The 12,193-nt window shown below is 35.0% G+C and overlaps 1 protein-coding gene and 1 long non-coding RNA gene across 2 annotated transcripts; one reads left to right on the top strand and one right to left on the bottom strand.

The window, feature by feature from the left end:
- Positions 1 to 871: 871 nt before the first annotated feature.
- On the bottom strand, positions 872 to 5,311 carry LOC142641348 (threonine--tRNA ligase, chloroplastic/mitochondrial 2). Its single transcript, XM_075815765.1, has 8 exons — positions 4,891 to 5,311; positions 4,333 to 4,479; positions 4,039 to 4,186; positions 3,264 to 3,517; positions 2,748 to 3,125; positions 2,200 to 2,508; positions 1,757 to 1,957; positions 872 to 1,407 (listed from the first exon to the last, which is right to left on the bottom strand). The coding sequence occupies exons 1-8, from the start codon at positions 5,212 to 5,214 to the stop codon at positions 1,147 to 1,149; spliced, it is 2,022 nt and encodes a 673-aa protein (XP_075671880.1). The 5' UTR covers positions 5,215 to 5,311; the 3' UTR covers positions 872 to 1,146.
- Positions 5,312 to 7,935: 2,624 nt separating this feature from the next.
- Positions 7,936 to 11,678, top strand: LOC142637861 (uncharacterized). Its single transcript, XR_012844921.1, has 4 exons — positions 7,936 to 8,100; positions 8,178 to 8,221; positions 10,542 to 10,846; positions 11,363 to 11,678. It is a non-coding gene; the product is annotated as an uncharacterized LOC142637861 (long non-coding RNA).
- The last annotated feature ends 515 nt before the right edge of the window (positions 11,679 to 12,193 follow it).

Here is a 12,193-nt window from a genome sequence, read left to right as displayed (position 1 = left end):
TAAATTTGAATTGATTTATATATGGAGATACGTATGTACGTACGTATATATGTATTACCTAGTTAGTAATAGACCATACATAGTCATAGTATATTACATAAATAGCTTATAAATTTGAATTGATTTTAGCTATACCAAAACAAAAAAAAAACCCTCATAAATATAAAATATTTCAAACTCTATCTTCCTCTAATTTTATATATAGAATTAAATATATAATTAAGTTTTTTATAGTGTGTGTGTGTGTATATATATATATATTGGACTCCTTGTTTTGTATACTAAATTAACTCATTTAACACAAAAATTAAAAAACTTAAATTAGATGGGAGACTTAAGCACAATATTAAACTTTAATTGAAATCCAATTTTTATACTGAATTAACCCACTTGCCACAAAAATTTAAAAATTTAGATTAGATGAATGGGACACGTTGTACAAAATTAAACTCTAATCGAATTCCAATTTAAAATTTAATTGGATTTTCTTCGAGTTTGGCCTCTATTTGGCCATCTAGTTTCCAGAGAAATCTTGACAGATGCATTTCCATTATAGACGTGCCTTTCTTTGGTAGGCCAATTTTAAAGTTAAGAATAGACAACATTTACTAGGGATACTCAAATGGAGATTTCATTTCAAGATCGGTGTTATCTAATCATGATCAGAAAACCATGTGGAAATTTGGTATTGCTACGACAGTTTGACAAATCAAAATAGTTAAGAATCTTTTTTTTCTTTTTTCTTTTTTTGAGTTCTTTTATGTACTGTATGAATAGTTAATCCCTTGCTAGCCCGTGTGCTAATGTCTGTCTGGTCTAACTCACTGTTGTAAAAAAAATTGTGATAGCAGGGGACAAGAAAGCTGGGAATGAACATGGAAAATTGAATGAAAGCATTGGAATGTAAATTAAAATTGTAATGATATTTCTTTCCCTCCTAAAACAATTCTATCCCCTCCAGTCCACATTCCAACCAAAAAGATTACTAAAGAACATTTGGACACAATGATATGGTGCTCCAATATATATATACTCAGTGTAAAAGAATAACTACATCATAAAATTGTTCCATCTTTTTCTTTTTTTCTGTTGGCATAGACATCTTTAAAATAAGTAGAACACCATCTTTTCTCATCTAAGTGTACCTCAAAATGAAGTCCTGTTCTCAGTGGCAGTCTTGATTCTGCTTACAAAATCATCAATCGTCATTGTTCCTAGCTCTCCTCCAAACCTAGATCTAACTGTAACAGTTTGAGTTTCAGCTTCCTTGGGGCCCACCACAGCCATTAATGGAATTCTTTGCTTCTCTGCATTTCTAATGAGTTTTGGCAAACGCTCACCATGGCTAACTTCAGCTCGAATGCTGTTTGCTTTCAATTTTTTTGTCACCTCATTGCAGTATTCAAGCTGTTTAAAGACATGCAATTATTTCCTTTCAACTATTTCACAGTTAGTTTGGTTACCCATGATAGTTGGGTTGGCTCAAATCGCACATACCATCTAATGCACAAATTCATCATCGTAAATGGAGCCATTGGAAGAAATTAGTCATCACCAGACTGATAGGATAGAAAAAATCCTCAGAATTTCATGAAACACCCCATTTCACACTGTATGATGATGGCTGCCATGCTTAAACTGTCCCATTTATTATGATGAACTTATGCATTATATTCTATGCAAAATAAAAAACGGGCTACACAAATTGTTTAGACAACCAAACATGCTCCATAAATCTACCTAAGAGAATATATACCTGGATGTCTGTAACTGGTAAAACTCGAGCTTGGACAGGTGAAAGCCACAAAGGAAAATCCCCTGCATAATGTTCTATGAGAACTCCAAAGAATCGCTCCAAGGATCCAAGTACTGCTCTGTGGATCATGATAGGTCGCTTCTTTTCTGAGTTTGAGTCAACATATGTGATGTCAAATCGCTGGGGCAAATTAAAATCAACCTGCAAAAGTTGAAAAGAAATATGAAATTAAACAATCAGTGTTTTTTTATATCATTTAAAAGAATGCTTTGAACCTGACCAAACACTTTTTAAGGACTATCAGAAGTGTGTGCATATATATATGTATATATATATATATATAGAAAGTGAGAGAGAGAGATAGAGAGAGATGATTTAGACAGTCTAGCTGCACCAATCTAAATGCACGTCAAATTCTACAGACTTTTCAGTTTAGAAATTGCCTGTATGGTTGAACATTGCCACTTCCTTCCAAGAGCATCCTCAATCTTGAGATCAATCTTTGGGCCATAAAAGGCACCACCACCTTCATCAAGTTGATAGCTCCACCCTTTATCATTCAAAGCATCTTTAAGGGCAGATGTTGCTTTCTCCCATATATCATCACCTCCAACAGCTTTCTCTGGTCTTGTAGAGAGATTGACTTCATACTTGCTAAAACCAAATTGCAGTAATATTTCTTCTGTAAGATCTAGGACACCACTGATTTCATCTTTGATTTGATCCTCTAAACAAAAGATGTGCGCATCATCCTGCAAAAGGGATCCTGAGGTTAAACCAAAAACCAGGTCATATATGCATGTTGTGACAGCAGAAAGAGGGCCAACTTCTATCCACCTGTTCTGCTATGTTATATTCACTATACAACACCGTGAAGACTGACAGTTGACTTTGGTCTTCCTATAATTATGAAAGATCATATGATTGGAAAAACATCAAGAGCATTTGAATACATGGAGTGACAATTACAAAATAAGAAATAATAATATACCTGGGTGAAACCCCTTACACGGAAAAGGCCATGTAAGCTTCCAGATAATTCATATCTATATACTGTTCCCAACTCTGCAACTCTAATAGGAAAATCCCGGTAAGAGTTAAGCTTTCTTTTGTAAACTAGAATGTGGTAAGGGCAATTCATTGGTCGAAGTTGATAAAGTTCATCCTCGATATTCATCTGATCATACATATTCTCTTTGTAGAAATCCAAATGGCCACTGATCTTCCAAAGGTCTGCCTTGGCCACATGTGGAGTATACAACAGATTATAACCACGTTCAATGTGTATTTTTTTCCACGAATCTTCTATTATGTGCCTCACAATAGCACCCTTTGGATGCCAGAAAACTAAACCACCACCAGCTTCATCCTGCATAAATGTAGCCAATAAGCTAAAGTAAAGAATGAAATCGGCAATCTAACAACAAAATCAAATTAGATAGAAATTCTAACTAATTAATCTGTACAAGCAGCATAGAACAGTATCAGTTCAATGTGGAACAAGTACCTGTATGGAGAACAGATCAAGATCTTGGCCAAGGCGTCTGTGATCCCGGCGTCTAGCCTCCTCTTTGAAATGAAGGTATGCTTTCAATTGTTCTTCATTTTCCCATGCAGTGCCATAGATCCTCTGCAGCATTGGTTTCTTTTCATCCCCTCTCCAGTATGCACCAGCAACAGATTCAAGTTCAACAGCTTTCCTGTTAATATTTCCAGTAGATTCAACATGAGGCCCAGCACAAAGATCCCACCATTCATTACCTGGAAAGAAAATAGAATAATACAATCAGAAGATTTAGATAAGTTCACATCTAACTGCATACTACTTCATTTAGAATCAAACTCTACAAAGAAAAATTGTACTTGTCCTGCTACAATAATGGTTAAAAAAATTATTAAATTCACAATTTCCTAATAGCTTACGCTTTTGGGACAATTCATAATTTATCATGGTCTCAAAGCAAGTGGTCTTGAGTTTGGACTGTGACTTTACTCTACCTCCCATTTTAAAAGTTAAAATCCCACATGTTAGGCACCACTTATTAAGGGGGAGTCTAGGCGCACAAGTGAGGAGTATTTAAATATCGGTTAAATGTTTAAATTCAGTATTGTTTTAATAGCTCAAGCTTTTGGGGCTATTGGTAATCTTCATTTCAACAAATTAAAAAGACATTATACTTAGACAAGAAGTATAGCAAAGGGGATGCACATCAAATGACAAGTTTTAACAAAAGCACATAAGACGTGGGGAACAATAATTAAAAGTCAGTGACAAGTCATACCAATATGATAGATGGTAATGGGGTCCTCCTTAATACTTTCCAAAATCTCTACTTTGTAAGGTTCATTGATAGCCATTATTCTTCTCTGAGCTTCATCTCTTGAAACTTCTTCTCTTATAAGTGGTAAATTTCTAGCAATGATCCGATCCTACAGATGGATGTAAGAAATAAATTCTGTACCCTGAAACCATAGGCTAATGAATAGTTTCCAAAGCTCGTAAGCCTCCATTCTAAAATTTCAAAAACAAGAAAAAGTTACTCATAAAAAAATAAAAATAAAAAGAGTATACTTGCCATCTCTTTCTTGATCCTCTTCAAGTCTTTATCCGTTAAAGGCTCAATATCAAAATCATAATAAAATCCACTATCTATCCACGGCCCAATCGTCACTTTCGCATCTGGGTATAGCTTTTGAACAGCCATGGCCATCACATGTGCACACTATATGTTGATGCAAATAAAGCAATCAGTCCCCCAAAAACAGGGTACCAAGAGCCATAGTCCCAATCGATGGCACACATACATACATATATTACTTAAATTCATAGAACAAAGTAAAGATGTGAAACAGTAAAATGAACTGGTATTTGCTGGGCTACTAATGCAAAGAAAGTGAACTAATTACAATAAAATTTAACACTAGCATGTATTTTGGGCATACAAAAACAAAAACCCATTTGTTTAGATACCATTTTGTAACATAAAAATCAGGAAAAAAAAAAAAAAAAAAAAAAAAAAAAAAGAGCCATAAATAACCCAAGTTCACAAATCAATTGCTTTATCTACCAATGACAACAAAAATAAATAAAAAAAACGAAAGAATTATTAGCTTTTTGACAAAATTAAAATTACCGTGTGGCGGATTCTGAGTAGATTCTGAGAGGATTGGTTGGTGGGAAGGACGAGTTTCTCGGTTTTCTCAATCTGGGTTTCGTCGTTTAGGGAGAAAGTGGCAGTCTGAGCGTGAGACTGAGAAGAATCGGTGGCAATAGCACAAGCTGGTGTTGCGGTTGAAAGTTTCTTCTTGTTGTTGTTGCTGTTGTAGAGACAGGTGGGAATTGAAACGAGGCGTTTTAAAGGGAAGTGGGAGAAGCTGGGTTTGAGGAGAGATGTGGATAGGAAAGAGTTGGAGGAGGAGACTGCCATTCTCACACCGTGAAGAATGACGTTTGGCATTTCAGCTTTTGAACATTCGTGTGTGGTGGAGGTTTTGTTTTGTTGGGGGTGATGGCACCACTTACTACTCCTAATTATGAATTCTACTTTCGTTCCTAAAAGAAGCCACTAATGTTTTTCTCTTATCTGTACAGATTTTCTCTAGCGTACAAAGCCTCCATCTTGACAACTTTTTTTTCCTATGATCCCTCTTGCCTTTCACTTTAGCTCGTTAGAGCAACCACATTAGTCCGTTTAAAAATTTTCATCTATTTTACATTAAAAACTTACTTTTTTCTATTTTATATTATTACATTTTTAAAATACCCACATTAGTTTATATCTATTTTACACATCTATTCTAATTTAATAATATTATTTATTGTTTTTTTATTATTTATTAATACCCATTCTCTCGCTCTCTCACCCGTTCCTCTCTTTCCCTCACTCTCTCCCTCACAGCCGCCTCACCCAACCAACCGTCACTGCCGATCCAACTCGCCGCCTCAGCCCTCTGTCGATTCAGCCTCCCTCTTTCCTTCGCCCCTCCCTCTCTCCTCCACCACAGACCCTTCGCCTCTTACCCCTAACCAATGACCCTTCACCTCCCACCCCAAACTGACGTTAGCAATGGAAGATCCAACAGCAGCAATGGAAGACCCAGCGGAAGCAGATCGAGCGGCAACAGATCAAGCGGCAGATCCGACTCCGTTGGGCATTTCACGTGAGTTTTTTGTTAAGTCTGGTTTAGGCTGGGTTTTCCAATGGGTTTGGACTATTTTTGGGCTGGGTTTACCAATGAGTTTTGATTGATTTTGAGTTGGATTTTCTAATTGCTTTTCCGTTGATTTTGGGTTAATTTTCCATGCAAGGTTGCGGTGTTTGGTGGTGGCACTGGGTTGGGTGGTTATTTTCTTCTTCCTTCTTCTTATTCTGGTGCGTTGGGTTGTTATAAATGTTGGGGAAGAGAAGTAGTTTGATAGAGGAGAAAGAAAAAAAGAATAAAAAATCTTTTACACATGAATAGTAACCGTGTATATATGCACGGTTACTATTCATTTGCATAATCGTAGTGTATATTTGCATATCTTTACACAAACTGATGTAGATTTTTTTTTGAATAAAATGTACAACATTAAGCACTTTTTGCATTTTACACATTTTTGCAACCACTGATGTGGTTGCTCTTACTATTCTATATTAAATAACTATTGTAGTTAACCCATTAAGTTGCTAGCCTAGTACCTTTTAAATGCAACAAATAAGCTCTTCTTCATCCCATCTCAAATGGTTACTTTCGTAACATAATATTCCTCCATAAGAGAATGTTTAGGCTACGTTTGTTTCAATGTAAAATATTTTTAAGGAAATATTTTCCAATTTTATAGTGTTCGTTTTGTAGTAAAATATTTAGTCAAAAGTAAAATATTTTTAATCAACCAAATCAACCTGGTATTCGTTTGGATTGCGTTTTTTATCCTATGCATCTGCATTTGGCTTTACGAGACCCGCAAGTACCATTTTTCACTAAAAACAACTTTAAAAATGGGTCTCACGGTACTATTTACACATTTAAAAATTATTTTGCTATAGTATTTTCAGTTTTCAATTTTTAGCAATAAGCGATATCCAAACACACTCCTAAGCAAATTTATGTAAAATATTTTACATTTAAATTTTTGGAAAAACATTTTACATTTGCTCAATCCTTCAGACCACGATACTTATCACTCCCGCAATTACATTCGCACTAAAACTCAGTTTTTTTTAAATAACTATAAAAACCAAACAATTTTATTAGCTAGCAACGTTTCTAAACTATTTAGGAAACTAGCAATTCAATTTTAATCCACGTGGAACTCGAGTCTCTAAGACTCAAGTTCCTGTAGACCATCTTTCTTCCTTCTTTTTCTCCTTTTTTTTTTTTTTTTCGTTCTCCATATGTCGTCCCAAGATAGTTCTTCTCCAGACGGTTCTTCCTTCTTCTTCTTCTCCTTCCTCAAACATCCAAACCCTTTTCTCAAATCTCAAACCCAAAAATCACGATCTCGAAATTGGAACAAAAACTCAAACTCAAAATTCACGATCTCAACACTGAAGCATTATGGGTTTGATGATCTTAGCACTGAAACGGCTTGGGTTTGTTGATCTCAGCACCAAAGGTCCGTTTTTGTGTTTTCTGGTTTGGTTTGTCTCTTGATTCATTTTATGTTTTTTCTGGGTTGGTTCTCCGATGGAATATTTTTTGTTGTGGGTTTGTGTTTTCTGGGTTGGTCTGTTAGTGTTTTCTAGGTTGATTAACTGGGTTTTTTTTTTTTTTTTTTTTTCCTTTCTTTCTTGGTTGGCCTATTTATGTTTTCTGGGTTGCTGTTTTGTGCTGTTCTGGGTTGCTACATTTTCTAGTTTCTGGTTGCTGCATTCTGTGATTTTTTGCTGTTATGGGTTTCTGCGTTGTTGATTTTTATTTTCTGGTTTATGGTTGCTGCATTATGTGATATCTAGCTGATCTGGGTTTTTTGCGTTGGCCTGTGATAGGTTTTTCTGGAGGGAGTTCTACGTGGATTTTTTTAATCCATCTACGCACCTCATGGAAATCAAGTCTTGAAGACTCGTTTTGCTACAGAAATTAAGTCGAAAAGACTCGAGACGTTAGCTTCCTAAATAGTTTGGAAATATTGTTAACTAACAAAATTGTTTAGCTTTTACAGTTATTTAAAAAAAAAAAAAAAAAAAAAAAAACTCCTTCTCGTATATCTCTCCAAAAAAATCCAGCTACCCTCACAGATTTCTCTCCACAAAAGCCAGCCACCTCCGGTCCCCTCTCCCGCCACTCTCTGGCTCCAAGGTCCAAGGCACCACCGGGCAACTCCAGCTTCCGCCGGCGCCGCCCATAGCCGGCAAAACCAGGTACTTTTTTGCCTTTTTAGATTTCTCATTTTCTTTTCGTTTTTCTTCATCTCTAACCCTTCTCTGGTTTTTCTTAGGTTCGATTTCTACTCCTTGTTGGAAAAACAACTCAAAGTTTCAGGTTTTTTTTTGGATAAATCATAATTTTTTACAAATATTTGATTTCTTATCATTTTTCATATGGGTTTTTTGGTGTTGATTTGATTGTGTGAGTTTATTTATTTTTTTGATGATTTTGACATTGGTTGTTTGATATGAGTTAGGGTTTATGATTTTCAGATCTGGATTTTTTTTGGGGGTTTTATTTATGTGTGACATTTTGATAATTTGTGACGAACTTATTGTATACTAGTTTATGATATATGTTTGAGATCCAAGAGTCCTTGTTAGAATTTGAAGTAGCAGATCTGATATGAATTCAATGTTTGATTCCCTTTGAGGCCATGTTTGTACTTTGTCTCACAATGTAGCCTATATTGATAGATTTCTCGTATCCTATTCATTGGGAGCTGTGTCTTCAACATAAGCAAAAAAAAAAAAATGATGATTAAAATTGTGGGACACAGGACTCGATGATTGTTTAAAACAATTCCCCACAACCATGTTTAACTAATGGCCCTGAAGCACTCTATATTTGTATATGAGATCATAATCATGTTAATCAATTTATGTAAAAAATACTAATAGTTCTTATCTTGGTCAATTATTTTTGTTTTGTTTTATTATTTTCCAGAATGTATGCACAAGGGTGTGAAAACTATTGACTACATCAAAATAATGAATATGACAGCACCATTCACTCCTGGAAAAATTCTAGCTGTTGTAATAACTGGAATAATAGCAGCTACTGTTCTAGTCTTGTGGAACTTAGCACGCCATACATAGGTGGATTCATTAGTATTATGGTAATGTTATATTTTGTCCAGAAATATTTTGCAGGTTCTGCTGTATTGGTTGAGAAATATTTTGCAAGTTCTTTCACTTTGTAACAGGCCATTAAGGACAAGATACTCTCCTTGGATTACCTGAACTATTAGGTTGAAATATTGACTGCTGATTCTGAGCTTTCATTTAACAATGGGGTGATTGTTAAATGAAAATACTAATAGATACTCTCTCTCTCTCTCTCCTTTACTACTGCTTTATTAATTTTTGTAGGCCATTGAGTTGGTTGCAGAAAATTTTTACAGATTGTGGTTTTGGTGATTTGTCACTTACCTTCTATAAAAGTAGTAGGAGGAAACCCTTATGGAGGGGCCTGTACCTGGAATGGAATGCCTTTGCCAAGCAACAATTATATTGAGTTGAATTCTGCTGGTTCATGGTCTATAGAATGTAGAGTTAGTATTGAATACTGTTATGGTGTAGGGGGTGAAGGTCAAGACTAGAATGGAATGATTGAAGTAGTTTGACTTAAGGGTGGGAGTCAAAACTCAAAGGGATTCAACTTTACCCTTCCGTCTTCTCTTATCTTACCAAAGCAGTAGGAATAAACATTGTTCCAAAGGCTACATGTATTGGAATTAAGCTAAAGTGATGATTTTGCTAAGTTCATCACGCAAAATAGCAACTGAACTCTGCCACTTCCACCTCTAATCTGGGGAAATCGGGGTTTGGGTTTAATATAAAAGGGATAGAGATAATTACAGTTTGCTAGTGGAAATTATCTGGAATAAAATTAAGAGTTTAATTGACTTATAATTTGTTCACATATCTGATTTAATATAATCTTTAGATTGATGAGAGAGAGAAAGATTAAAGGGGCAAGGGCAAGTCAGAGTAATAGAGAGATGGTAAGGAAATCATATGATACCCTGAGCAGTCAATTCTCAATAATCTATCTACCACATACAGTCAGTTACCTTGGAGGTTCATTAGACCAAATAGTCTTATTGAATTGAGTAGGGGCCAAAAGACTAGTTTTGGGGTACAATTATGCATAATTCTTCTCTGTCCATCCCATTGCTGCAGCATCAGTTGAGCTGAACTATTCATTTTTTATAAGTATAGAATTTATCCAGCCAACTCCAATTTCTTATTGTTATACCACTCAAATAAAAAATGTGGTTGGAATTATGATGATGCAAGGATCCAACGGTTAATGGTCATTTTGTGGTCATTGTTTTGATTGTATGATGCAACCTGGATGCTAGCCTGAAACTTACACATTTTTGCCTTAATCAATGAATATATATATATAGGGCAAAACTTAGGTACAATTCCTTAGGTACAGTTACTTAGGTTCCCCTCTTAATTTTTTGACACCTGTTACTTAGCAAACGGACGTTATCTCATTTTGTTTTCTTCCGTTATTATTATTATTATTATTATTTTTGTTTCCCTAACCTATGACTGGAAGAAAGCACAAAGCAGATGCTTTCTTCAGTTTAGATCTAACAACTCTGAACATTCATCATACCAAGCTTCTTCATCTTCTTCAGACAAGTCAAAAAGCAAGTCCTTATAGAAGACAACGAAATCTAGTCCACCGCCACCGCCGCCGCCGAAGACCTTGGAGTAGTCGAAGCCGGAGCTCCGAACATTGAAGAAGACCTCAGAGCCTTCCTCATCGACCACGGGGAGATCCTGGACTGGAATGGAAGTGGCGTGTGAGGCGTGGAAGCTCTCGAATATCTTGTTGTAGTCCTCAGCGCGTGGCAAAAGTGTAGCAGCCACTCCGAACCTCAGCGGCTCGCAGTAAATGTCGTCGTACAAGCCTCCACCTCCGCCTCTGCCTCCGCCATTGGTATGATCAATGTTCAAAGTTCTTAGATCTAAATTGAAGAAAGCATTTGCTTTGTGCTTTCTTGCAGTCAAATGTCAGGAAACAAAAATAATAATAAATAAAAAATAAAAAATTAACAGAAGAGTGTACAAAAAGAGATGGATGATGAATGTTCAAAGTTGTTAGATCTAAACTAAAGAAAGCATTTGCTTTGTGCTTTCTTCCAGTCACAGGTCAGGGAAACAAAAAATAAATAAAAAATAACAGAAGAAAACAAAAAGAGATAACATCTGTTTGCTAAGTAACAGGTGTCAAAAAATTAAGAGGGGAATCTAAGTAACTTTACTTAAGTTTTGCCCATATATATATATATATATATATATATATATATATATATATATATATATATATATATATTCATTGAAAGGTTAATTAGTGATATGCTTAATATAATTGTGTGCTTATCTCCTTGTTTTGATCAATTGCTTATTGCACAAAATTCTGTGCACTAGCTAATTACACATTTTCTCTACACAGCTTTCTACAACAAAAGAAGTTTACAAGATGATTTACAAACTTCAGCTTTTTAACCATCGGTGATGTCTCAGTACAATTTATCATAGTATCCCTTAAACGATCATGATGCTATTCATTATTTTGAACTTGTATAAATAGATTCAACCTTTTTAGCTATTGGTGATGTCTCAGTACAATTTTAAATTTTTACTAGTTTTTTTATTTCCATTTTATGTTGTGTCAAATACTGAAAAATATTTTACACAACATTTTCATATACATTGTCAAACACTGTAAATGAAAATATTTTTCTGCAAATATTTTATATCAAAACAAACGGAGCATAAATGTGAGGGTGCATATATATATATTTATAATCTTGTTGGGGTGGTTTTTTATTGCCAATAAAATATTTGGGAAATTAAGAGTGATCTTAAAATGACTTAGGCTATTGGTGAAATGGGAAATGCCAATTTCTGCCCAAGGTCCTTATTATATCCCTGGATTATAATAAGATCCTAAGAATACCACTTGCAAAGATAAACTAGCACAAAAAATGGTCCTCCACAACAAGTGCTCAAATAATAGTCCAACAATGAAACAAGAGAAGGGTCCAACAGTTAGATGTTCGACAGATTGAGAAATATGTTCACATTATAAAAATCATGTATTTTCTCTATTATTAAATTGAACAGGGGGAAAGAATTTCACAGCATTCAATGTAAAAGCAATATAGGACTAAAACTCCATAATTACAAGTAAAAGAAGAAAAATTACGGTGGAATAAAGGAAGAGAGAGAGAGAGAGAGAGAGGTCCGAGCTAATGCAGCAAATATTATAACAATATCTGTG

The sequence above is a fragment of the Castanea sativa genome, chromosome 6, assembly GCF_040712315.1.
Source record: "Castanea sativa cultivar Marrone di Chiusa Pesio chromosome 6, ASM4071231v1".
NCBI classification, from domain to species: domain Eukaryota; kingdom Viridiplantae; phylum Streptophyta; class Magnoliopsida; order Fagales; family Fagaceae; genus Castanea; species Castanea sativa.
The sequence above is the reverse complement of the archived record's forward strand: the minus strand, read 5'-3'. Positions and strand labels throughout refer to the sequence as shown.

Bases quoted from the DNA above. Each gene is read 5' to 3' on its own strand.
- LOC142641348 (XM_075815765.1), bottom strand. From the start codon at position 5,214: ATGCCAAACGTCATTCTTCACGGTGTGAGAATGGCAGTCTCCTCCTCC. The intron at 3,518-4,038 runs GTATGACTTGTC...TTTTCTTTCCAG, and splicing joins CATTACCATCTATCATATTG to GTAATGAATGGTGGGATCTT. The intron at 1,408-1,756 runs GTATATATTCTC...GTCTTTAAACAG, and splicing joins TACCAGTTACAGACATCCAG to CTTGAATACTGCAATGAGGT.